At 52.6% G+C, this 23,011-nt stretch overlaps 11 protein-coding genes across 11 annotated transcripts; 4 read left to right on the forward strand and 7 right to left on the reverse strand.

The window, feature by feature from the left end:
- Positions 1–466: 466 nt before the first annotated feature.
- Positions 467–1,591, reverse strand: N0V89_006034 (uncharacterized protein; the record flags this gene model as incomplete). Its single annotated transcript, XM_056214807.1, has 2 exons — positions 467–1,435; positions 1,538–1,591. 2 exons carry the CDS (start codon positions 1,589–1,591, stop codon positions 467–469), a joined length of 1,023 nt encoding a protein of 340 aa, XP_056072074.1.
- An 883-nt stretch (positions 1,592–2,474) lies between these two features.
- N0V89_006035 (uncharacterized protein) lies at positions 2,475–3,584 on the forward strand (the record flags this gene model as incomplete). The annotated part of the gene is made up of 1 exon (XM_056214808.1): positions 2,475–3,584. One exon carries the CDS (start codon positions 2,475–2,477, stop codon positions 3,582–3,584), a length of 1,110 nt encoding a protein of 369 aa, XP_056072075.1.
- Positions 3,585–3,676: 92 nt separating this feature from the next.
- On the reverse strand, positions 3,677–5,765 carry VPS52 (Vacuolar protein sorting-associated protein 52; the record flags this gene model as incomplete). Its single annotated transcript, XM_056214809.1, has 2 exons — positions 3,677–5,232; positions 5,282–5,765. 2 exons carry the CDS (start codon positions 5,763–5,765, stop codon positions 3,677–3,679), a joined length of 2,040 nt encoding a protein of 679 aa, XP_056072076.1.
- A 312-nt stretch (positions 5,766–6,077) lies between these two features.
- On the forward strand, positions 6,078–6,814 carry ANB1 (translation initiation factor eIF5A; the record flags this gene model as incomplete). Its single annotated transcript, XM_056214810.1, has 4 exons — positions 6,078–6,095; positions 6,243–6,509; positions 6,559–6,691; positions 6,744–6,814. The coding sequence occupies 4 exons, from the start codon at positions 6,078–6,080 to the stop codon at positions 6,812–6,814; spliced, it is 489 nt and encodes a 162-aa protein (XP_056072077.1).
- A 560-nt stretch (positions 6,815–7,374) lies between these two features.
- Positions 7,375–9,072, forward strand: N0V89_006038 (uncharacterized protein; the record flags this gene model as incomplete). Its single annotated transcript, XM_056214811.1, has 2 exons — positions 7,375–7,495; positions 7,682–9,072. The coding sequence occupies 2 exons, from the start codon at positions 7,375–7,377 to the stop codon at positions 9,070–9,072; spliced, it is 1,512 nt and encodes a 503-aa protein (XP_056072078.1).
- Positions 9,073–11,249: 2,177 nt separating this feature from the next.
- On the reverse strand, positions 11,250–12,862 carry TOS4 (target of SBF; the record flags this gene model as incomplete). Its single annotated transcript, XM_056214812.1, has 2 exons — positions 11,250–11,279; positions 11,327–12,862. 2 exons carry the CDS (start codon positions 12,860–12,862, stop codon positions 11,250–11,252), a joined length of 1,566 nt encoding a protein of 521 aa, XP_056072079.1.
- Positions 12,863–14,407: 1,545 nt separating this feature from the next.
- CIC1 (proteasome-interacting protein cic1) lies at positions 14,408–15,638 on the forward strand (the record flags this gene model as incomplete). The annotated part of the gene is made up of 2 exons (XM_056214813.1): positions 14,408–14,694; positions 14,744–15,638. 2 exons carry the CDS (start codon positions 14,408–14,410, stop codon positions 15,636–15,638), a joined length of 1,182 nt encoding a protein of 393 aa, XP_056072080.1.
- Positions 15,639–15,894: 256 nt separating this feature from the next.
- On the reverse strand, positions 15,895–16,878 carry N0V89_006041 (uncharacterized protein; the record flags this gene model as incomplete). The annotated part of the gene is made up of 1 exon (XM_056214814.1): positions 15,895–16,878. One exon carries the CDS (start codon positions 16,876–16,878, stop codon positions 15,895–15,897), a length of 984 nt encoding a protein of 327 aa, XP_056072081.1.
- A 305-nt stretch (positions 16,879–17,183) lies between these two features.
- Positions 17,184–18,115, reverse strand: N0V89_006042 (uncharacterized protein; the record flags this gene model as incomplete). The annotated part of the gene is made up of 3 exons (XM_056214815.1): positions 17,184–17,507; positions 17,557–17,888; positions 17,920–18,115. The coding sequence occupies 3 exons, from the start codon at positions 18,113–18,115 to the stop codon at positions 17,184–17,186; spliced, it is 852 nt and encodes a 283-aa protein (XP_056072082.1).
- A 1,091-nt stretch (positions 18,116–19,206) lies between these two features.
- On the reverse strand, positions 19,207–20,868 carry N0V89_006043 (uncharacterized protein; the record flags this gene model as incomplete). Its single annotated transcript, XM_056214816.1, has 1 exon — positions 19,207–20,868. The coding sequence occupies one exon, from the start codon at positions 20,866–20,868 to the stop codon at positions 19,207–19,209; it is 1,662 nt and encodes a 553-aa protein (XP_056072083.1).
- Positions 20,869–21,774: 906 nt separating this feature from the next.
- On the reverse strand, positions 21,775–22,328 carry N0V89_006044 (uncharacterized protein; the record flags this gene model as incomplete). The annotated part of the gene is made up of 2 exons (XM_056214817.1): positions 21,775–22,107; positions 22,158–22,328. 2 exons carry the CDS (start codon positions 22,326–22,328, stop codon positions 21,775–21,777), a joined length of 504 nt encoding a protein of 167 aa, XP_056072084.1.
- Between the last annotated feature and the right edge of the window lie 683 nt (positions 22,329–23,011).

A 23,011-nucleotide genomic window follows, 5' to 3' on the forward strand; every position in this document is an offset into this window, starting at 1 on the left:
TTGAACGAACTTGAGGAAATACCAAATAGTGAGTGCACTTTTGCATCCCACATCCCAGCAGCAGCAGAATGACAACGTATGTCTGCCTCCAACCACAATCAACCGTAAGTCCTTTCTACCTGTGGTGTTCCGGATCAACAAGTTGTGCAGTACAACTCAAGTTGTTCAGAATACACCTAGTATCCAAAGCTAAGTGACCTCTATACTGCTTGACCCCTCCATACCCGCGTCCCAGTTGCGTACCGTAGGTAGCCTGCACTCCTCTCGTTCCGTCGAAACCGACCTATTTTAAAAAGTCCTTTTCTTAACATACAACAGTATCCGCCTTAGGCCTGCTCCTGTATCTTCACACAGTCTTGACGTACAGCGCTTGTCTTGTTCTTGAAATCCGACCGTCTACATCGACCACGATCCTACCTGTGCTAGTCCCCAAAATTTTGGCCGCACAGCGCTGGGGTCTCTTGTCTTATATGGTCTCACTAAGGCGCTGCATTTCCGTCACAAACTTGCGGTGCAACTCTTCGACATCCTTACTATAATCCGAGGCCAGAGCGAGAGTGCCACCACGGTCGTTCTCTACGATGCTGAAAATTGCAAAGTATTTGTCCCTTGGATCTGTCGAACGTCGATGTCGGAAGTCGAAAGCAAGGTCAAGTTGGGTCCGTTCAATCATGGCGCCTTCCCTTCTCGCCGCTTGCCTCATTTGTGCCTCGAGTGTCTGGAGAAATGGCGTCCAGTTCAAATGGCTGGGATTACCGTCTGGACCAAAGTGAGGGGCTATAGCGGCAGCTTTGAAACGAAAAACGATCGATTTCAGGGTCTGGAAATCTCCACGCCACGATACTTGGTGCTTTCCACAGACGAGTGTAGTATACCGAGCTAGGACGGACTCCTGGACAGTCCAAATGCGTGTGAACCACGGCCGCATCAAGATATCTGCGAGGCATTTTTCCGTCTGAGGTGGCGGTACGTATAGCCAAGGCGGTTGTGCTAACGTGACGTCCAGATCAATGAACGATCGCAAAGCTTCTATGCCTTGTTGGCTATGCTCTGTCACCTGTCCGAGGTATATGACGACATTATCCGCGGTGGCGTAAATCTGATCCATGATCTGGATTTGGTGGGACTTTTCCTCGTTGTCCCTTTGGTTAATGCAAATTGCATCCGCCCAGATCAATCTCTCAAAGTTCTCGTACCTTAGCGCATGGATCGCGTTGAACAGACCTGCATGTATATCTACGGTCTGCCCATCGATGACAAGGGTGCCACGATCATTCCATGCGCCCCAGGTATAGGAGAGAGCTTCATAGGGCAGGGAATCTGATAAAGGGACAGTGACTAATCGCGTCACAACCTTGTCTTCCGAACGGCCAGGACGGATCGCAAGAAGCCGGATTTGCCCATGCTCTAGGGGCGTATACCTGAGGTCTTGCCCCTACAATGTTGTCAGCTTCGTGTCCCTACAGTTCGAAGGTTTCACGCAAGGTTCCCTACCGCGAATGTGGACGCGACGGGTTGAGCATCATCCTTGACATACCTCACCCAGAAACCAAAGGAGACGTTTACTCCTTTGAAGACCCGAGAAATCCATTTGAAAGGACTGGTTTGCCACTGCCAGGACCGTCCAGCAGAGTAAACCATTGTACTCGTCTCTCTGAACAAGGCAAGACGAAAAGTGAGCTGGAAGAAGCAATAAAGAGGTGGCTATCTTCAATAAGATACAAAAGGGAATACAGATCTCTTGACGACCGTGGGTTGAGTATGTTGTTCTGCTTTGTAGCTCAGCCACAGTTTCGGCTGGTATACGAGCACTGCTATCTACGAAGCACAGCCACAACATCTTCACGAACCCCACCTGCCACGACCGCGCCATCGTTAGTCTCCAATATTTCGGTATTCACTCCTGTCGATGTGATGATAGGCACTATTTCAAAGTCTACCAGATCTTTCCAGTCAGTGATTCACACGTCTACCACTTTTCTCCTCTTCGCTTCCATGACCTGATAGCAGTGCGTTGGATCTTGGCTAACACAACTAGAAATGCAAGTGAGACCATCGGGTGCGAGACGGCCCTGGGTACGAAATCGATCGTAGACAGTCGTCGGACCGTTTGAATGAAAACGTTCGATGATTATGAAAAGTATTCTGCAATCGCTTCGAACTTCGTTTTGGTTTAGAGGAAGAGAGCGCAAATTATCTAAGTTCAAGTGACACGAACATTTCAGCAGTACCGACCACCAGTCAGGCAACCACGAACTGCACGATTTTATCTGGTTGTGGTTAGCCTGTGACCGATCGGTGGTGGCTTCGCGGCCTTTGCGACCCAATCATCGACTGCGGGCTTCTGCATGCTAGTTGACTAATCTCAGCAGCTCGTATAATTCGCATCGCCAGACTTTAAGCACCTCAGGATCATTTGACCTGAGGCAGCGACTCGGCTCTCCCTCATGCGTACAATAGGCTTAGAGAAACCAATGGACGAGCATCAGACCACACCAGTATCACCCACGCCCACATATGTCACCTCAGTTCCATCATCCACAATCACACCAAGCAACCAAGCTTTGCCCGGCTTTCCTCCATTCGAACAATCACAGCAACTCTGCAAGGAACTTGAATATATCCATGGAACAGATGAACCATCATATCTTCACAGCCACACAAAGGCTCAACGGCTGCCAGACGCCCCCAGCGTCTCTCTTGATTCCCGTAGCATGATTGCATACAGCCTCCAAGACCTGGACACGCCAGGACTCAACAAGCTCAACCACAAGCTCTGGTGGTGCGGCGCAAACCCCATTGTCAAGACACTAAGCCACCAGCTCACCTTCGAGCGACGAATCGTCGTCACTGAAGACCCCTCCCTGCACCTCGTACTATCCGAAAACCGCATCATATACATCAAACCACTCCCCGCATACCTCTGCTCCCACGCCTTCTGGGAGTACCTCCTCGACCCTAGAAATCACTCCATTTCTCCAGAAGAAAGAGCTCGCCTCACATCAACGTCCCTTGGCTTCTTACGCACCTACGCCCAGCTAATAACGCATCGCTCTGACCATACCATCGCGCTTTGTCACGGCCTACTTCCACAAGGTGATACCGTGACCTTCGAATCCCTCGTCGCCTTCACGTCCGCCTTCACTGCGCTTCCGTTTACAGCGGTCTCCCCACGCTGGCGCTACGGCGAACTCCTCCTCGAAGCTTTAAATTTCCACTCTGGCCTTTTCCTCCACCGCTATCATTTCAACCGCTTCGAGTCCAATTACGGGGTGTACTTCCAGCGCTTCTTCCCCGTCACTTTATTCCTCTTCGCCTCATTCAGCGTGATCTTGAGCGCAATGCAGGTTATTCTGACTGGGCGGCAGATGCGATTAGGGTCCGAGGGCCCGAGTCAAAGGATGAAGAAGTTGATTTCGATTTTTGAGTGGTTTGGAACGGAGGCCATTGGGTGGGCACTGGCGCTTGGTTTGATGTTCTTGGTGTGGTGGATCGTTATGGCGACGTTGGAGGGGTGGAAGATGAGGGGGGTGAAGGAGCAGCATAAGAAGATATGGAAGGGGGATGAGCGTTCATCAGCCTAATTTCAACAATCAAGATGTCGACAGGTAGACAAATGCATGCTCAAATGCTTGGAACGCTAAATACATGATCTTTCCAACGCCAATGCGGCTGCTCATTTATCATGCGCATCCCTCAACTTCTCAAAATGCGCCAGCGCCTCCTCACCCAACCGCCCCTCCACATCGGTCAATATTGTACACACGAGACTGTAATTATTACACAGAAACCTCTCCCTCTTCCTCGCATCCCCAATCCCCTTGCCCATCCGCACCAGATACGCCTCGTACTCGCTCCTCAGCCTGCCCACGCTCACAGAAACCGGCTCGTCGTCTCCGGCCTCGCTGCTCAGCGACAGAATTCCGTGCAGTAAGTTCGCAAACTTTTGCGTTAGCAGCGTCGGCGCGGTAGAATTTGCGGTGTTTTGAGAGCCGAGGAGGGCTGCGCCGGTTGAAGGTCGGTTCGGGAGGGAATTCGTGAGTTTTTGGAGGGATGTACAGTGCAGGTCGAGGATCTTCTGGAAGCGCGGCCAGAGAAGCATGTTCGTGGCGTTAATGTAGCCCTCTACAGCGGGAACTTTGCGGCGCTGCAGCTCGAAGGCGAAGTGCTGGTTCAGACGGACGCAGAGGAGCATGCCGAGCGTGTCTGTTGACGTTTCGACGAGTTGCTTCGTGAGAGCCTGCCCAAGGGCAAATGTGGGTTCGAAGATCGCTGCGAAAGTGCGACCGATAGCGTGGTACGTTTGGCTGGGCGAAAAATATGTTGTTAGGAAGGTGTATTCGAAGCACGCGTTATCAATGAGGGCGAGATTGAAACTCCGGAAGGGTGTTTCCAGGTAGTGTGCGGCTTTTTCTTCTTCGGCAAGGTGCGCCGGTAAGGCGTTTACTGAGGTGGTTTTGAGGGTGTCAACGCGGCGGCCGAGGGAGAAGGCATCGTATGAGGCTGGTGGACCGCCCCTAGCTGGCCCTAAGAGTGCGCCGCTTCTCTTCGATGTGGGATCTTCACCGAGCACATCGTACTTGTCTAATGCGTGTATCTTCAGTTTTTCCAGGCTTATCCTGTATCGCGTGAAGTGATTCAGATAGTACCATCGCATAGTGTAAATGTACGCTTGGCATATTTGCGAGGCAAGTTCCGGTTGGTGCCTCGCTAGGAAGGCATACAAGTCTTTGTACTTCAAAAATGCTTGCTGTTGGATGATTTGGGCGTTCATAGAAGGCGAGCGTATCGCCTTGATCTGAGCAACAATGTAGTCGCGTATCCGTTCGGTAGCGCGGTTGGTAAGGTCGGTAAGCAGCGGCTTTATGTCTTCTAAAGCCTTGAGGTCCGTCTGCGAAGTGGACTTGGAGGCGATCGTTTTCGACCGTTTTTCGAGATCCGATAGCGCGCGTAGGAAGCCTTCGTCCACCGGCCCCTCTGCAATCTTCCGCACAACAGCCGGTGATATGCTTATGTCCTCCACCGCCGGACCTAGTATCTTCTCCACCACTTTTCGATTCTCGAGTTTGGTATTCAACGCGACCGAGCGGTTTTGCAGAGACTCTATCTCCGCGGAAACGGCGCCAAGATCGGCCTGGAAATTGGTGAGGTAGGTTTCAACGGACTTGAGCACCTCGTCGCACGCAATGATAGACCTGTGCAGGTCCTCGAACTTGTCCTTCTCCTTGTCAACTGCACTCACAATAAGCAAGGTCACTTGGAGAAAGAGTGAAGCACGTACATTCTTCAACTGACTGAGCGCTATATGTATGTACAGGAGATGCCACTGGCTCGGGTGTGTCCTCCGCTGCGAAGTCCTGCAGACTTAGCCCCCCGAAGTCGATGCTCGTCTCCAACTCTTCAGGCTTGTCTGGTATTACGCCTATTCCGTTGACTTTTAACGGAGGCGGCTTGCGCGGCGGTCCTCCCATAATCGATTCCAACACCTGCACTGGATCTGGCACGTTGGGAGGCACACCGCCCGGCGGTCGTCTGCGCCCTGAGCCATTGGGTATATTAGCTGTGGAGGGTAGACTCGTAGTCGAAGAGAGCGGTGATATGAGCGACAATGAGGACGAGCGTGGGTTCAGGCCAGGTCGCAACGGCAAGGGCGCGGGTCTATCCGTGGGGTGCAGCCGGCGAGGAGCTGGGGAGTAAGAGTCGCGGCGCGGTGGAGGCGTGCCCGAGGGCGTCGAGTGCCCGGAAAGCCTGTCCAGACCCCACATACTGCGTGCCAACTACAGTCCACGGTTCGTCAAGGGCGCATTGTTCGAGTCGATGGTTCGTGTTCCGTCGTACCTATCCACAGCTCCCAGCTCAACCTCGGGCCGTCGTTAATCCGACGACGGGTTGCCCTTGCCGCCTTTACGAAAACGCACGGGCCATCCGCCCCTCAGTGCCCCAACCCTCAATTTTGATCCAGACTGCAGACTTCTTCCTCTACCGTTTAAAAGGAGCTTCTGCCCACCCCACCTCGCACGATCACCATCCCGACAGCCTCTTCCTCACCTTCCGCCGCATTCCACTCATTAATCACCATGGCCGACGACGCGCAGGTACGTACTTCTTCTCCAGGGCTTGCATGTGCACTCGTGCGCACAGTACCCCGCCTCTGCCATTGCCGCCGCCTGAGTGCGCGCAGCCCTCATGCCAGCTTTCCGCATACAATCATCAAGATCGCAAGCTAATCGCATCGTTTACAGCATGAGCACACCTTCGAGAGCGCCGATGCCGGTGCCTCCACCACCTACCCCATGCAGTGCTCTGCGCTGAGGAAGAACGGTTTCGTCGTCATCAAGAACCGTCCCTGCAAGATCGTCGAAATGTCCACCTCCAAGACTGGCAAGCACGGTCACGCCAAGGTCCACTTGGTCGCCATCGACATCTTCACCGCGAAGAAGCTCGAAGAGCTGTGCCCGTCCACCCACAACATGGATGTCCCCAACGTCCGCCGCCAGGAATACCAGCTCGTGAGTGCGCCAAGACCTCCACTATTGGATCAGCACTAACTCCACTCAGCTCGACGTTACTGACGACGGTTTCCTCTCCCTCATGTCTGACGACGGCTCCACCAAGGACGATGTCAAGCTTCCCGATGGCGAGGTTGGTGACAAGATCAGCAAGCTCTTCACTGAGGATGGCAAGGACACCAGTAAGTGAAGGCAATTGAAAAGTCAATTTGGACAGAGCTGATCGAAACTCAGACGTTATCGTTCTCACTGCTATGGGTGAGGAGGCTGCCATTGATGCCAAGGAGGCTCCCAAGACTGGTTAGATAACTCAGTGTTGAACGGCCTGGGTTAGAAAAAGTTGTGTAGCGGTCAATTAAAAAGCGGGGGACTTCATGTGGATAGCGTGGAGCTGCAACCTGTACGGTGACTTTCGGCTTGAAAGTCATCGTTCGCCATCCTGAGGGCGACGAACGTTTGTGGATCTTCGGACGGATTTGGGCTTCTTGCATTGCCTTCATGTACTGGAGAAACGTGTCACGAATCTCCTGAGATTAGATATACCTAACGGCAATGATAAAGATGATGATACTACGTAAGCTCCTTCACGGTCGCTGCTATTCGTGAAATTCAAGTGAATGTGTGCTTGCCGCTTCGGGCTAGCGCAAGCGAAGACCCGTTGCGACTGCCTCAACTGGTGGAAAAGTGCTTTGCAGACTGACACCACAACTTGAAAAGGCAACACAATTGACTGGCCTATCATGGCGCCTCGCTGTGGCGTGGAAAACTGTCGTTCGCGCAAATATGAAGAGGGCGAGGATGGTTACCTCTACTGCGAAAATGGCCATCGGAAGGGCGTACGTAGGGCGCTGGTAGTTCAACAAACATGTGGCTTACCACGCCGCAGGAACAAATCGCAGGAGAAGATGAGGACCAATTTGAGACGGCCATACGAACGACGACCCGAAAGAAGATCGACAAGGAAGCGGAAGAAAGACCTGAGAACAGTGCGTTAATCTTGAAACTCAACCTAGTCAAGTCGTTGATTTGGCTTCAACTCTTTGTTTTGTTTTCATGAGACCGTATTGGAGTTATGCCCGTGGCGAGTAATCACTTGAGCGTTGGCTGATATCTGTGCGCAGTCTACACTGGAGCCAGGGGAATCGACCTTTACGTCAAATGTCTTCAACTAGTCCTCCGTCACCAGTTGGCATTCATGATCCAGAAGAAGGGTCTACCAGCAGAGCTCGAAACGGTCGTCCAGGACTTGTGGACACTTCGCATCCTTCAACTCGCAAATAAGATTAGGGACGAAACCCAAGAGTCGGGGTCATCTCAGGTTTTCAGCACGCAAGAAAGCGAAACAGAGGCTGATGAAGATCCTTTAATCCTACAGTCCCGTAGGAAGAAGCTCCAAGAGAATCCGACCCTGATCGACTGCCTCGCATTATGCTACTTGGGCACTCTCACACTTCGATTGCCTGTAACGCCAGGAGACGTCTACACTTGGACTACGGAGGAGGACATGCCATATCTGAACGCAATACGCCTCATCCCCCCTGCGATGAGGAATCGACTGCCTGCCACTTACCACAGCGCCTTCAGCCCATATTCACTACTTAACCTCAGACGCTTCTACACCGCATATACCAATATGCTAGCCGGACTCGAGCTGAAGTACTCAATAGCCTGGCCTTCACTCAACGTGCCGGTCGTTCTATTCCGCTATCTGAAGGATCTCGCGCTCCCACTTGAGCTATACGATGCCACTATGCGTTTGGGTGAGAAACTCGGATACGACTTCGCGCTCTATATTGCTCCCAGACAAAAGTTCAATATTACAAGCCTACCCGAGGCACGACTGATATCATGTCTGGTGATATGCGTCAAACTTATCTTTCCCTTCGACGATTCTAAACGTCATCCAAGGTCTGCAGCCGAACCTGCAGCGACGGCGATGGATTGGCCTGCTTGGTCCGGACTGATAAAAGAAGCGAGAGCCGCAGAACGGGGTGGTCGGCACCGATATACGACAGAGGAGCTGACGAAGGTCCAAGAGAAAGACGTGTTCTCCATGTCAGGCGCCGAACTAGACCAGTACCTCGACTTTTATCTTGCCAACTTCGTGGATGAAACACATATCCAAACAAAAACCTCGGACGATGCCTTCCAGGCTGCAATGTACAATTTATTTCCTGTGGCAGCAGACCCAGATACTCAGCCTCAGGCGATATCGGCTGACCAAAGACATGAGAAGAAGCTCGAGCTTGTGAGGGCGGTGCATAATACGATCAAGGAGGTCAATGCAGTCGCAGATGATGAGGATGTGAACGTTCTGAGGCCTGGGGCACGTTATCCGGAATACACGAACGAACATAACCTGCCGCCGCATGCTGCGAGGTTCTATGAGGAGGCGGCTAGGATTTCTGGGCTTACGATGGATATGCTTGTGAGATGTGTACGGCACATTGAGAGGAAGATTGCGCGTGAGCAGGGTAGACGGAAACGACCGGAGCCACAAGGGGTGAATGAGGAGCGAGTGGAAGGCGTAGAAGCGGAGAGGATGGATGCAGATAATGATTGAACCAAGTCATCAGTGTCACATACGACAGATGGAGTGTGCAGTGATGAGGTCGGTAGACTTGTCGCACGGGCGGAAGGGCCTTCAACTGAGATATAGTCCGCGATAACTAGCATATGAGATACCCTTGGCTTTTTAAGACAAAGCTGCAATTCTCGTTAGCAAGCCGTTTGGTAGTTGCTATTTCGATGGTCGTGTTCGGGTGTCGCCCGGGCGGAAGTCACGCCACGTGATCGGGTTTAGCTCATTGGCCCGTGCCATGCTAAGCGAGCAGCGCACTGGAAGTCTCCAAATCGCTCGCCTCATCACATCGTGAACCTCAGACAAGATCCAGCAGCACCGACACCATGCAGATCTTCGTGAAGACCCGTACGTCGCGCCGGATACATACTGTTGCCCTTCCATCCTGCTAACAATTCCTGCAGTGACGGGCAAGACCATCACCCTCGAGGTGGAGTCGTCGGACACCATTGGTACGCACACCCTCCATCCCACGCCTCCTGCTCCTGCAGCCCGCTGCACACGAATGCGCATCGCCTTTTCAAATTCATCGTCGGGAGAATAGAGGAACATTGTGTTAACAGTAGGGTAGACAACGTCAAGTCCAAGATCCAGGACAAGGAAGGCATTCCCCCGGACCAGCAGCGCCTTATCTTCGCCGGCAAGCAACTCGAGGATGGCCGCACCCTCTCCGACTACAACATCCAGAAGGAGTCGACTCTGCACTTGGTCCTCCGTCTGCGCGGTGGTATCATCGAGCCCTCGCTCAAGGCCCTCGCCTCCAAGTACAACTGCGATAAGATGTGCGTTTGACCCATACACCACCCCACCCGTGGTAATGACGTAAAAGACACGATGTATTAATGTGTGTGCAGGATCTGCCGCAAGTGCTACGCCCGCCTGCCTCCGCGTGCCGTCAACTGCCGCAAGAAGAAGTGCGGCCACACCAACCAGCTCCGGCCCAAGAAGAAGCTCAAATGAGCGGCTCACCTCCTTGGCGTATTGGTGCGATGGATGGGACAAGGGAAACGAGTGCGACGATTGCTATGCTATGGCTACGGAAAATATTCCAACAAAGATGGCGCGGAATTATGGCACATGCATGGATGCATTTTCTGACACGACCTCGGTTCCAGCATTGAGAGGATCGTTCATGTAGATTGAATCGATCACTCAGCAATTCAAGGCTTTTTCTCTTTGTCAAATCGCGATGTCGTTTTTGCATGTTATTGAAGACTGCGGGTGGCGCCCGCGCTACTCTGATCACGTGAACTGGCGCCACATTCGCATCCGTGATGACGTCATGATGTGTTTACTCTGGGAGGTGAGGGGCACGAGAGTAAACACCACGGAGTACGAAAATGACTTGAATGCTAATGCATCAGAAACAAAAGATTCGCACTCGTAATTAACACTCAATGCACGATTTCATGATCTAGCCATATTACGCATTAGAAGTTGTATTGAAGCACATGACCGCATTGACTAAAACACATTCATCCAACATGCCACAGACCTCGTTGTTGTCGACCTTCCAAAGAGAAGAGGTCAACAAACGTAGAGACGTAAGCAAAACTTTTCCACCACATCTACATTCCCCAGGCGCCGTCGCGTATCGACCCCTACACTGAGGACAAAGCCCGTTCCTTAGCCCTCCTTTCAAACGCGACACACCACGAAAGCTCCATGCCATGATTCATGACCTCCATCAAAAAAGAAACACCGTCCTCCCATATGTGCAACCATCCTTCCATCCGAGCTCCACCAATGCAGATGCTAGAAAGGAAAAGATAATGTTACATGTGCAACCAGGTACACAAACTTCGGGGGATATACGACATCTTAAAGCAGAAAAGGAAACAGGTAGCCAAAAGGAAATCCGAAAACTCTGAACTCTGGTATCGACAACGCCTGGCTATGCAATCACGCACGAAAAGGAAAGTTGAGTGTTGGGTGCTGAACGTCTTGGAGACAGCTACAGGCAATCAGTTGCCATGCATCTGATGTTGGCCGCAGTACGGAAATTGACGAAGACGACGTTTGCAACAACGGTGTGAATCATCCAAATATACTATCGGAACGACAACGAACTGCGAGCGAGAAGTTGGGCGAAGATACAAATGGTTGCGTGGTCTCGAGAGAGACAATTGCAGTATCCCGGAACAATTGGCGAACGTTGGTCAAACGCGGGGCTTCTTCCAGTAGTATTGCTGCAATAGGTGAGCAAAAAAAGGTGCAAGTCTAACGTTGAACATACCTTGTGCTGTTTCCTCACAGACCGTAGACCAGTACCACGCACGCCGACGGTTTCGCGCCTCAGCATGTTTGCGTCCATCTCGGGAACGTAGTAGAACTCGTTCTCCAGAGGCTGGCCGGCAGCGTCCTTTCCAGAGCGAGGGATCTCTCCGATGCAGGGGATACGATCCATCAAGCTCTTGAGATCTTGCTTGCTGAACTGCGGTACCGGAGTGGATGCGCCGCTACCCTCTTCGTCTTCAGACTTCTTGGACTGGCAAGCTTTTAACTCAGCGGGGAGGTTGCTGTGGATGGCCGATAAAGGCTGCGAGTGGATCCGGGAATACGCGAGTTGATTGATGATATGGTTTTTGATCGGAGATTCTTTGAAACGTGCTGCTTCTGAAGATAATGACTTGCGGGGCGAGGCTGAGTGCAAGATCGAGCGTCGGCGATGAGCAGACAAAGGCTGAATAGGCGTAGCGGTGGAGAACGACGCAAGGCGAGAGTTCAGATCTTGGCCGAAGGGACCAAAGGAGTGGACGATAGGATCATTCTCCTCATCGCCATCCGAGAAACCATCTTCGTCGAACGAGGGGCCAATGCTGGCTTTGGCGTCCAAGGCTCCCGCTCCTGGGCCAGAGCTGGAGCGAGACTGCGAAGGGCGGACAAAGGTCTCGTCTGCAGCTAAGGGGCTAGTCTGTGTGGGAGTTGCATCGCCGTTCTCCTCACGAGCATCGTCATCTTCGAAGATCTGCACGGGCCCCGCTGGGGGTGGCAGGGAAGGAGCGGCGGCGAACACAGGCTGGCGAATGGGACTCTGCGACACGGGCGAACGCGGGATAATTGGGGGACTCGACGCGAAGTGGTCTTGGGCAGATCGTCGAGTAGGGGAGAGATCATCTTCCGATTCCCAAGAAGGCTTCGCCGGAACGAGAGGCCACGCGATCAAGACGCGAGTATCTTGAACATCCAGCATGATTTCCTGCCCTGGATTCTCTGACACGTACGTGTCGTTCTTGTTCAATTCGAAAACATTGCCTCCGCAGTGAACCTTTGCACCGTTCCATCCTATGCACTCCAGCTCAATATACCCATTCGGGTAAGACGCGGTCGGAGCGTAATACGCGGCTTGGACGTGAACACGCGAAATCAGGCGATTTGCGGACAACTGATAGTCAGACGAGTTGGAAGACCTGCCCATTCGAACGATATCACCATTCGCGGGTAGGTCGACTGTCGGCACAGCCCCGAGCGGCTGCCGCTCCGAGAGGGCGGAGATGGTACGATCGAAAGCGAGCCTCTTCTGAGGCGACGAGGATGCCAAAATGCCAGTCGACGAAGTAGGCACAGGCGTAGGATAGTACTTCAGGTGGTGCCTGGCGTGAGTGGGAGAGTCCGCGTCGAGCTTGCGCTTCGACGAGCTGGGACGCGGGAAGGGTGATGACGAGAGCGGTTCAAAGGCGGGGAGCAGCGAGGGCTTCCGCGTCTGCTCGGAGCGCTGCTGCTCGGGCTCCAGGGGCAATTGCGGTGCCCTGGTGGAAGGAGAAGAGTCCATGTCCAGTTGAGGGCAAGACGCGCTGGTGGGCGACGTGTATCCGGCGTGGACGTGCAGAGGGAGGGTCAGCCGGCAGACGGGCGGCTGTAGTGAGGTAGGGTGCACAAGAGGAAAGAAAGGACGGTCAAGGGTGGTCACAGAATTTTGGCCATGAGGTCAGTTTGTGAAGAGAAAGTAGGTCGTCACGTCGGCCGCGTCTGCCAGGTGTGCGTGAGAAGGCGCGTCCAGGGTGGGTGGAGTAATCGCGGTTCACGGTCCACAGTCGCGCTACAGAGCTTGGACGGGAAGCACGACCAGCAGGAATTCCCATTTCTCCGCCCACAGAACAAATTACTCCTTGCAATCACAAGTCGTCGTACGTGACGCTGCGTGCTCCACGTCGTCGATATCTTAAGTTCATGTCTACTGCAAGACGCTGTCTTGAAGCTGCATTCTCGCGCTGTCTCTGCTCTACCAGGGCTATCCTCGGCAAAGACCGTAGATTCGTTCATAAATCCGTGCACGAGCGCAGCACAGCTGTTCCCTCGTTCGGCTGCTGCTGTGCCTATATGTCTGGCTCGTCCCAGCCCCTCTGCCGGCCGGCCTTGGCCTGCCAGCATCAATTGGCAGACGGCCTTTACGCGCCATGCTGTGATTCTACTAAACCCTGGTTCGTATATGCACTCTGCACGAAGAACGAGCTGTTTATTTCCGATTCAGCCTGTCCGAGAGATTGGAGATCCTCCGATGCTCTACCAGACAATGTTTACCGACGCGATTACAGCCTTGAGCAATAGCACTTAGTCAAGATTCTGGGTCTAGCTGCAACCAATGCTGTAAACATCCATACTACAGGCACAGTCATGCAGTAGTGTCGCATTGTGGGACGAGGGACGTCAATCAGGACGTCACGTAGCGTAAGAAAAAAAATCATCCTGTGCAGCAGCCCACTTTGCTTACCGGGCTGGGACGTTGCGCGTTGAGCAGCGCGGTGGTCATAACGTCTCCGACGCGTTGAAACCTGAGTGAAGGCCCCGGGGGACCGAGCGTCGCGATTGATCGCGTGGCTAGATTGCTCAAATGTAAAGGACTTCCGGACGAATTGCAGCGAGACAATCTATTCCGGTGCCATTGCGCGTCTGCCTTGAAGCTTCGCGGTAGGACCACTGCAGTCAGCTTGAAACTACGACCGATGCTATGCCTGGTGGTATGAGAGCTGTTTCGAAGGATGACTGCATTGCAGCTTTGCAGAATTTGACAACGGCTCGGGTGACGGCAGAACAATTGCAGGGTGAAGTCGCGTGCCGGTACGCGCTGCATAGGATTCGCGTTGATTCGTCCTGGATTCCAGGGCTTCTGGAAGATCACGTGTTGTGACCCCGCTTCACTCGGAAAAGCGTTTCTCCTAGCCCTTGGTTGCAAAAAAGAGTGGGTCGCTGCTTCCAAAAATTCTAAGCGCCAAGATTTCCCTACGGCAGCAGCGGGCGGTGAACTTTGCGACAACATTTTCTTGAACCTTTGCAACACACACCCGGAGTGATTCGCTACCCGTTTACAATTCACACCATGGCAAAGTCAAAGGCCGTCGCGAAATCCGCGCCGAAAAAAGAGAATGCGCTCGCTACGAAGAAGTCCGCTTCGCCGTACCAGCTGGATCCCGCGCAGGTTGAACGAGCAGCGAAGGGGCTCATTACGCATATGAAGAAGCACGCACAGGAGAAGGAAGACAAGGCCGACAAGAAAAACCTCGCTGCCGACGACGACGACGCAGCAGACCAGGATCAGGCCATCTTCCTCACTGTCACCACCAAGGAGCATGTCCACGATACCAGCCGATTGAAGCCCACAAAACTGTATGTATCCACGCATTTAGCCCAACAGAATACTACTGACACAACACAGCCCTCTACCACACTCCATAATCGCCAGCGACGTCCGGATATGCATCTTCACCAAAGACCCCCAGCGCGCCTACAAGGACCTCATCTACGAATCCTCTGCCTTTCCCGCGGAGCTCCGCAAAAAGGTCGCCCGCGTCATTGGTGTCGACAAGCTCAAGAAAAAGTGGAAGTCCTTTGAGACCAAGCGCCAACTCCTCGCCGAATACGACATCTTCATGGTCGATGACCGCGTAACTAAGATTGTCGCCGAGGCGCTGGGCAAGACCTTCTACGGCACCAAGTCAAAGCGGCCGATCCCAATCAAGCTCACCGCTGGCGCATACATCGACAAGAGCAAAAAGGAAGACAAGAAGAAGCAGGAGAATGTTGTGGGCACGCCCGCGGGTGTGGCAAAGGAGATCGAGGCGGCGCTTAGCGCGACGTATGTCAGTATGAGCGCTTCGACGAACACCTCGATCAAGGTCGGAAAGCAGTCTATGACAGCGCAGCAGCTCAAGGAGAATGTCGAGGCTGTGGTTGAGAAGCTGGTCGAGAAGCACATCGAGCACAAGTGGCGAAATGTGCGCGGCCTGTACATCAAAGGCCCCACGACGAAGGCTCTTCCCATATGGTCAGCAGACGAAATGTGGGTAGACGAGGAGAAGGTTTTGGACGAGGCTCCTACACGCGCGATCACGGAGGACAGCAAGAAGGGCGAGAAGCGGAAGAAGTGGGAAGAGTGGGAAGAGGAGATGCTCGACGACGAAGATCTCGAGGAGAAGAGGGAACGCAGGAAAGCGAAGAAGTCGAAGAAGGACCCCGAGCAGACGAAGTCCCGCTCAATAAGCAAGGATAAGAGGAATAAGTTGAAGCAGGAGGCGTTGTCTTCGGTGCAGACGCCGTTGATCACTGGGTAGATTGTTGCGTTCTGATAGCATCATCTCATTCGCGGCGTTTGGGTGCATAAAAGATGGGTCTGATTATGTACGAATGAATACCAAAGTTCTTTCTCCGTTCGCTGTTGTACAATGCCGCTCAATCTGTTGCAAATACCGCTGCAATCAGCAATACAACACCGATGCAATTATTACGGCGAAGCGGCGACGCCGCCAGAATCGAAAGAATGAGCCTTTCCCAAGAGAATGTGAACCCGCAACAATCCATGGACTCGGCCTACAACTCCACCTGCTCCTGTACCTTGTCCGTAGGTCCAGCCCAGCTAGCTTTCTCGGGCGAAAAGTACGTCTTGAACACATCCATAAGCATCTCGTCGTCCAGCTGCATGTGCCCACCCTCCGTCGTCTTAAACTCCAGCCCACCCTTCTCGTCCAACTTCTTCAACCCAATCCAGTCCTCCTTATAAATATCTCGGTCCTTCAAGTCCGTAACCTCTCCACTACTCCCATTGACATGCGCGAACCATCCACTTTCCTTAGGTATTACCGTCGTATCCTCGTCAAACAGATACATGACGAACTTATCCAGACTCGCGAGGTTCTTCGCGTAGGTAGTATTCTTCAGTTTGCGCTCGTTATTGATATCGGCTAAAAAGTTCGAGCTTTCCAGATACTCCTCCGTAGGTTCGCCCGTCGTATCATTCGTAGATCGGAAATATTGCGCAGGCACAAGATGCGACTGCACCCATGCGCCCCAGGTGTTCGCTTTCAACAACCCGATATACGCCTTACACAACCAGTCGGTCGCCCCGCAAATCTGATACCTCGCAATCCCATTATGCTGGCTTCCAAATGTGATTAGATTCTTCACTGGCGGGAAGTTACACCTCTCCACAAAGCCCCTCAGGAACTGTCCGCCCTGCGAGAAGCCCAGCGCATTGACACCCGGTGCGGTGGATAGGATCGGGTGGTTTGCAAGATCGTCGCAGACTTGAGCAACTTGTTCAGTCAAGTTGCCGAAGAAAGTCGCGGTCTTGTCGGAGTCGGGCGACTCGTCGAGCCGGATGTAGTACACGAAGGTGCCGGGGTTGGTGGCGTTTGCGAGGTCGCCGACGGTGTGGAGGCCTTCGGCTGCGTAGTTGTCGCCTAGGCCGTGCCAGATGAGGAGGGGGAGGGGTTGTGATTGTGGGGTGGATATGGGGTTTGCGACGATCGTGCGGAGGAGGAGAAGGATCGTCGAAAGCGGTAGGAGGTGCAGCATTATGGGTGGACCGGTGTGGTGTTTGGGGTTTGGAGGCGGATGCTGCTGATCGATGATGCAAGTACACGGGTTAGGTAAGGCGTGAACCTGGTCATAGCTTTCCGTGTAGGCGCGGCGCGATTCTCGCGTGGACATTACCGTGAACTCCGACTATACTCTATCAGGTCTCAACCTTGGACATTGTTTCACAAGGCAGTTCACTTCACGGTACACAATGTATGATCGACTTGGTAACGCTTTTGTAGCTGGCAAGCTCACACCCACCTTGCTCGCATCCGAGCTCCATCCGCTGTATCGATATGATCTCAACTAAAGCAGGAGTATTGCAGTATTCTTGAAGCCGAGACCCGTTTCCCCGGCTCGAATCTCATTAGCGACTTGATCACGTCTGCCCACATCCCTAATTGCTCTCGCGTAAGCTCTGCCTCTTTCCCTTTGTCCAAATACAATTCCAACAACCATTCTTCGAGCGAATAATTTTCATCATCTCCATCTGAGTCTTTCGCTTGCCATCTATCTGTCCATCGGTCTGGTAGTGGCCCAACCTCTTCAACCATCTGACCGATAAGTATGTCTTTCGTAGTCATGATCGTATCGAATGGGGGTTGTCCAGTAAGGAGCTCGAATATCTGGTGTCAATTAGCACAGAATCCGGTAAGCACATTGATCTGAACTTACAGTACATCCCGCGCTCCACAAGTCAACTCGGTGGTCCCATTCATCCTCAAAGAGGACTTCCGGAGCACGCAGCGCTAGTGGTGTATGGAGTGTCTGAGGCTTGTTGGCTTTTGTGAACGCTTCACCGAAGTCGATAAGTCGTATGTCTGGAGCCTTGTTATTCGTCACCCGAAAAGTGCTTGGCCGGACTAAGTATCTTGGAAGGTTAGGGTCTGAGGATTCTTCCGATACGATTTCAGCCGTCTCTGGCTTGCCAAGGTTGGACAGCAGCTCCGCTTCGGATATGCGGTCCCATCTATCATCTTTAATGACAATATTGCGGGTATGTACGTCTATACCAAGTCAGACAAACTCTGTAAATACGTTCAGTCCATCTGTTCATTCTCACCTCCATGTCCGATACCTCGTTGGTGAAGACAATTGAGAGCTGCGAGGAGCTGCTTCGCAGTATTCTTAGCCCATGGAGCTGAGAGTCTGCCGTTTCTGGAATTTTGCGTCTCGAGAAAGTCTGCAATGCTTGGTCCCAGGAGTTCAGCGACGATGCAGACGTGCTTTCCATTTGGTCCGTTGACTTCGAAATCATCTATCCATTGTATGAGGTTGGAACAATTCTGGCTGAGGAAACGATCCGTGGTGAGACTTCGTAGTAGCTGTCGCTCACGGCAAGCCATTTCACTTGAAGAGACGTTGACTTTGACGGCTACATTGAGACTAGATCTGGTGTAAAGTGAGCTTGTGTACTTGGTAGTAGAATCCAATAAACCACATACCTGCGATCTCTCGCAGCCCAGACCGTAGAGTATCCACCCCAGCCTAACTTGTGAATCACCTCATACCTCCCCTCGCCTAGAACATCTCCTAAGTGTATGGGGTGGTAACCGCCGGCGCTGTATCGGTGCAAAGGCTCAGCGTCAATTTGGCAATTGAAAGACCTTTGACCATTGAGCCTTGAGATAACAAGCGGCGATGATACTGTGAAAGCTCGTATCCCGCGTGGCCTGATGGAATGCATGAGGCATTATGATTGATGAAGCGGGGGTTATTGGTCACGAAGGTACCTAGTGTTTGGGCGCGCTTTCCTAAACCAGTTACGCGGCTAGCTGGCTCTGCCGTTACACTGTTCGCGCCGCCCCTCTTATCCGCAAGCTCCCTTTCTACTTTTACCTCTGAACTGGGGGGTTTTCGGACTAGTTGTGTCTCATCGAGAAGCTTGAAGCTGGGCCAGACCGATATCTGGCCGAGAAAACGAGTGTGGGCAATGTGCGTTCTTGTAGGCTGGCCTCGGAGACTTGCTAGTCTTACAAGTGTCGCCATCGACAACGTTGCATGTTAACGCGAATGAGCCCGAGTCTTCTGTCACAGAAGCCGAAGGAAAATCTCGGACACTCTATCTTAGATATGAAGGTCAGTTAGTCACCGAAGAAAGGTCAGTAAGTGCCATATGGGGATGACCCTAGGGTAACTCAGTCTACAGTGAGGGTATAAAATTCTAATGTAATATTTTGTCGTCGGTCTTCACTGGCAGGAGGCGCTACCGCCAGAAGTCCGGCTTATAATTTTGGCCACTGTGTGTACTAAGCCAAAATGACAGATTATGATATTATTGCCATCGCAATACTACAAGGGTAGGCTCATCCTCCTCCTATACTCTCATTTATCTATCGGGGTTACAGGCAAGACCAGCCTAGACACCATACTAGACCCATGGTGTACAGTATGCTCGACTTTTTGCATTTCCACTCCGGTAACCGCATTCTCCTCAGTGCCCAAATTCCGCAGATACTTCGGATGCGACCCGCCAGCTACAATCACCTGGATCCTGCTTCCCTTACGAAACCGGTGTGCACAATCCGTTAGAATAACCTCTATAGCTCCAGAGTCGCGCGGAATAGGGAGCCGCATGTACTTCTCGCTGATACCACGTGAGAATCCTTTGGCATCGACCTCATTCATCAGCACGAGGAGATCGGCGTGCGGAGATGAGGTTGAGTGGTGAATCTCGAGGAGGGGTTGCCCGCAGACTTCTAGGTCGGAATCTAAAGGCTCGGTGGTGAACGTCAGGACATCTTTGCGTGTTGCAAGAGCGGTGTTGCCGCCGGCTCTACCTGGTCCGTCATCGAACAGTAGGGGATGTCCAACAGACGGCGTCGGGTCCGCGGGGTCGAATGTAAAGCTGGTGGATGTAGTGTCACTTGGGGATGGTGGCTCGACGGTAAACTTCCCTCCTACTCGTAGGAACAATTCATAGGACTGCGAGGGTGGCGGCCATCTTGCAAGATCCCGCCACTCACTCGCGCCAGTGACATAGACCTGCACGGGCGCCCGTCGAGTGTTGCCCTCTAGACCTGCGATATGCTGGTCTAACCATGCGAGCGTGTCTGAAAGCTTGCTCTGGCGCTGCGCACCTAGATGCGTCCATGGTCCGATGGTGAGCGCAACTGGGCAGTTCCGGCCAGTCAACGCGGAATACTGCTGCATTACTTGGGGTAAGATTAGATCGTCCCAGCCTGCCGTGAGAAAAATCGGGATATTGGCTTTGCGCAGCGCATCCGCTACGTTATCCTCTTTCCACACCTCGCTCGTTGCTTCAGGATTCGTAATAAAGTTCCGTAGCCAAGTCGGTGGATCACCCTCAAAATGTTGCTCGATGGCACCTAGTAGCGGCACAGTATCATACACCGGTTTCAATCGCTTGTTCTGGCTTTTGAAGTGAAGAATCGTTCGGATGAAACCTACTCCTCGGTTCATGAAAGAAGCCAGGTCCGCCCACGCAATGATGAAGGAACCCAATGCGCCTGTTCCCCATATCAAGTCATGAAAGCTATGCACTCCGGTGTGGATGACGGCGGCTTTGAAGTCAGATGGTGGATCGCGGAGGATTGCCCACTGAGTGTACCCCAGATAAGATCCTCCCAGCATAGCAAAAGATCCACTGTACCAATGTTGGTCCCTCATCCATGTGACGACTGCTGCTCCATCATTTGCCTCGTTTACGCCAGGCACTAGTTCGTCGTCTGATCCGGCCGTGCCACGGCAGCTGCTGAGGAGGACTTGGTATCCTCGCGCGGCCCACATTCGTGCCAGAGGGAGACTGGATAGTAGATCGATACCATATGGTGTTCGGATAAGGATCGTGCCACAGGGTTTGTAGTCGAGCGGAAGGTAGAGTTTTGCCGTGACTTTATTCTTAGTATCGATTGGGATCTTCAGATCCTGCATGGAGTAATTGCAGCGCTCTGCTGGGAGCCCTCTTGTCCAGGCGAACCATCTGTCGAGGCACCTGCCAAGTATTGTGCGGTTTATAGCAGCCATGGGGATTGCCGTGGTGAGAGCCAGACGTGTGGCTATCACTGGTGTTGCGAGACTAGTTTGAGGCAGCAGGAGGCTTCCAAACTCCTGATACGAACTTGTATGCTCAATTCGGTCAAGTATCACGACTTGAAATTCATCAGGGATTTCGAAGATGAAAGAAAATGAAAGGTAGGAGTCAATCTTGCATGCGGGTCTTTGCTATTTAATTCGAGGTTCGCTCATAGGCGAGGCCAGGCGTAAGCACCAATAATCGCCGAATTGTCGATCAGCCCTGCCCGTCGTATGTCAGCTTACTTAACGGATACGAGCAAGGGTTAGCCACCATGGCTACGCGGTGTACAACAAGCTCTCCCCTGCGCCAAGCCCTAGATCAAATTACCATTCAAGGAATGGCGTACGACTTTAGTACATGCCTTCCCTAATCTGGACTATTACGTCGCCATCAATCGCAAATATCTCACCTCGAATACCGAACCCTGCATATGCCCAAACGGGATTCAGAAGTCTCTTGACTCTTCCATACTAACAATAGGTGCAAACAGATGATCGTGTAGCTTCTACCTTCAAGCTCAAAAGACACTGGTGATCTTCTAGCTGAGTCGACGTATGAAACCTCGTAACTCGCACACGTCGCCATTGGGTCCCTATCGACCAGCTTGGGCCACCGATTCAGTACGATGTTCTTAGCTCACGGGCTTTTACAGTATGGCAGAATACGTCGAACCCAAAACATTTCTCACAACATGCATAGTCATTAGTCTGCATTCATATTGCACGCTTCGCTTGGTTACTATTTGCTTCATTGGGTATGACATCTATGCGAGCTTCCACAACATTAATTCTTCCCCTCTGCTTTCCTCACTTCGTACATCTTTCTCCTCGTCACTTCAGGCTCGCTGTCGTTGTTTAACCAGTGAATGGCACGCTCTGACTCGCCTGTCCCGCATTCTTCTTATCCGTCGCAATGTTCGTATCCAACTTCTTCTGCTCCTCCGCAATCTTAGCGCTGTTGTCGTCTCCACTCTGCGCCGCCGAGATCTGCAGATCCAATACCTCAAGCTGCAGCTTCAGCACCTTGTTCTTTATCTTGCCGTTTGTAAGTGCGGTCGCGGCGTCACCCGATGCGGCTTCGATGGCAGGGTTGAAGGCGTCGGTCTCGGCGGACTCGGCTGTTTCCCGGGCGTCCGAGATGATTTTGGCGTCGGCGGCGTCGACGTTGGCGAGGTCGGATGTGTCGATCTATGGGAAATTAGAGAGACGGAATGGGGAGGAGAGGGGGAGAGACGTACGGGGAACTTTGCCTGAACTTCAGCTAGCGCGTTTCCAGCGACGCCATCAGAGACCTGGAAATCGGCGTAGGACTGGGCGGTCAGGACGCCGCGCTTCCTCAACCCAGCGGGAGCAGCAATAGCACCGGTAGCCAGAAGGCCGGAGAGGATGACGGAGGCGGAGAAACGCATATTGTTTGTTTATTCGAAAGATCAAGAGTAATCCACCTGGGCTGGTTGGGTATATGGTACGAAAAGTCGTTAAGATAAAGAATGATATAGAAAGTAAGATCAACGAATGAACAGCCCAGCTGTGGAAGACAAGAATCAAACAATAGAATAGCCTGAAGTGAATGAGGATGATAGAATGAATGCTATAGCCCGCGGTGTGTATGCATCTTATATGCGTTTCCTGAGGATCGCAACGGTACCGTATCTTGGCCTGCATGCCTCATATTTTCGCATCTCTTGACCAAAGCTTGACACCGTCACCGCTGCTTGGCGTCGGTAGCGAGTCTCACACCTGGAGATGTCATTTGACACGATCATGTCCAAACCCCTGCTGAGGCATGTTGTGTTTGAGCTTGGCGCGAAGTCAAGCTTCGAGCCCCCACGCAGGGATCTAAGCGAGGTCGATCGAACGGTTCACGCCGCCTCCGTGGTTGTTCGCGGGCGCTAGAGGAGCGTGGAACGTACCTGAGGCTGGGATGGCAGGTGTGCCCTGGGAAGAAGGCGTCAAGATTGGTCCTGAGGTGTTTATGCTTAAAGGTAGCGTGATCCTCGGGCTGCGAGAGAGGTGGAATTTTGTGGCAGTGAGATTGAAGGGGACGGAGACTTGATTGTACCTGTGTTTTGAGACGGCGCTGGTACGATCG

This window comes from Didymosphaeria variabile, assembly GCF_027946475.1.
Source record: "Didymosphaeria variabile strain IMI 356815 chromosome Unknown scaffold_4, whole genome shotgun sequence".
Taxonomy (NCBI): Eukaryota; Fungi; Ascomycota; class Dothideomycetes; order Pleosporales; family Didymosphaeriaceae; genus Didymosphaeria; species Didymosphaeria variabile.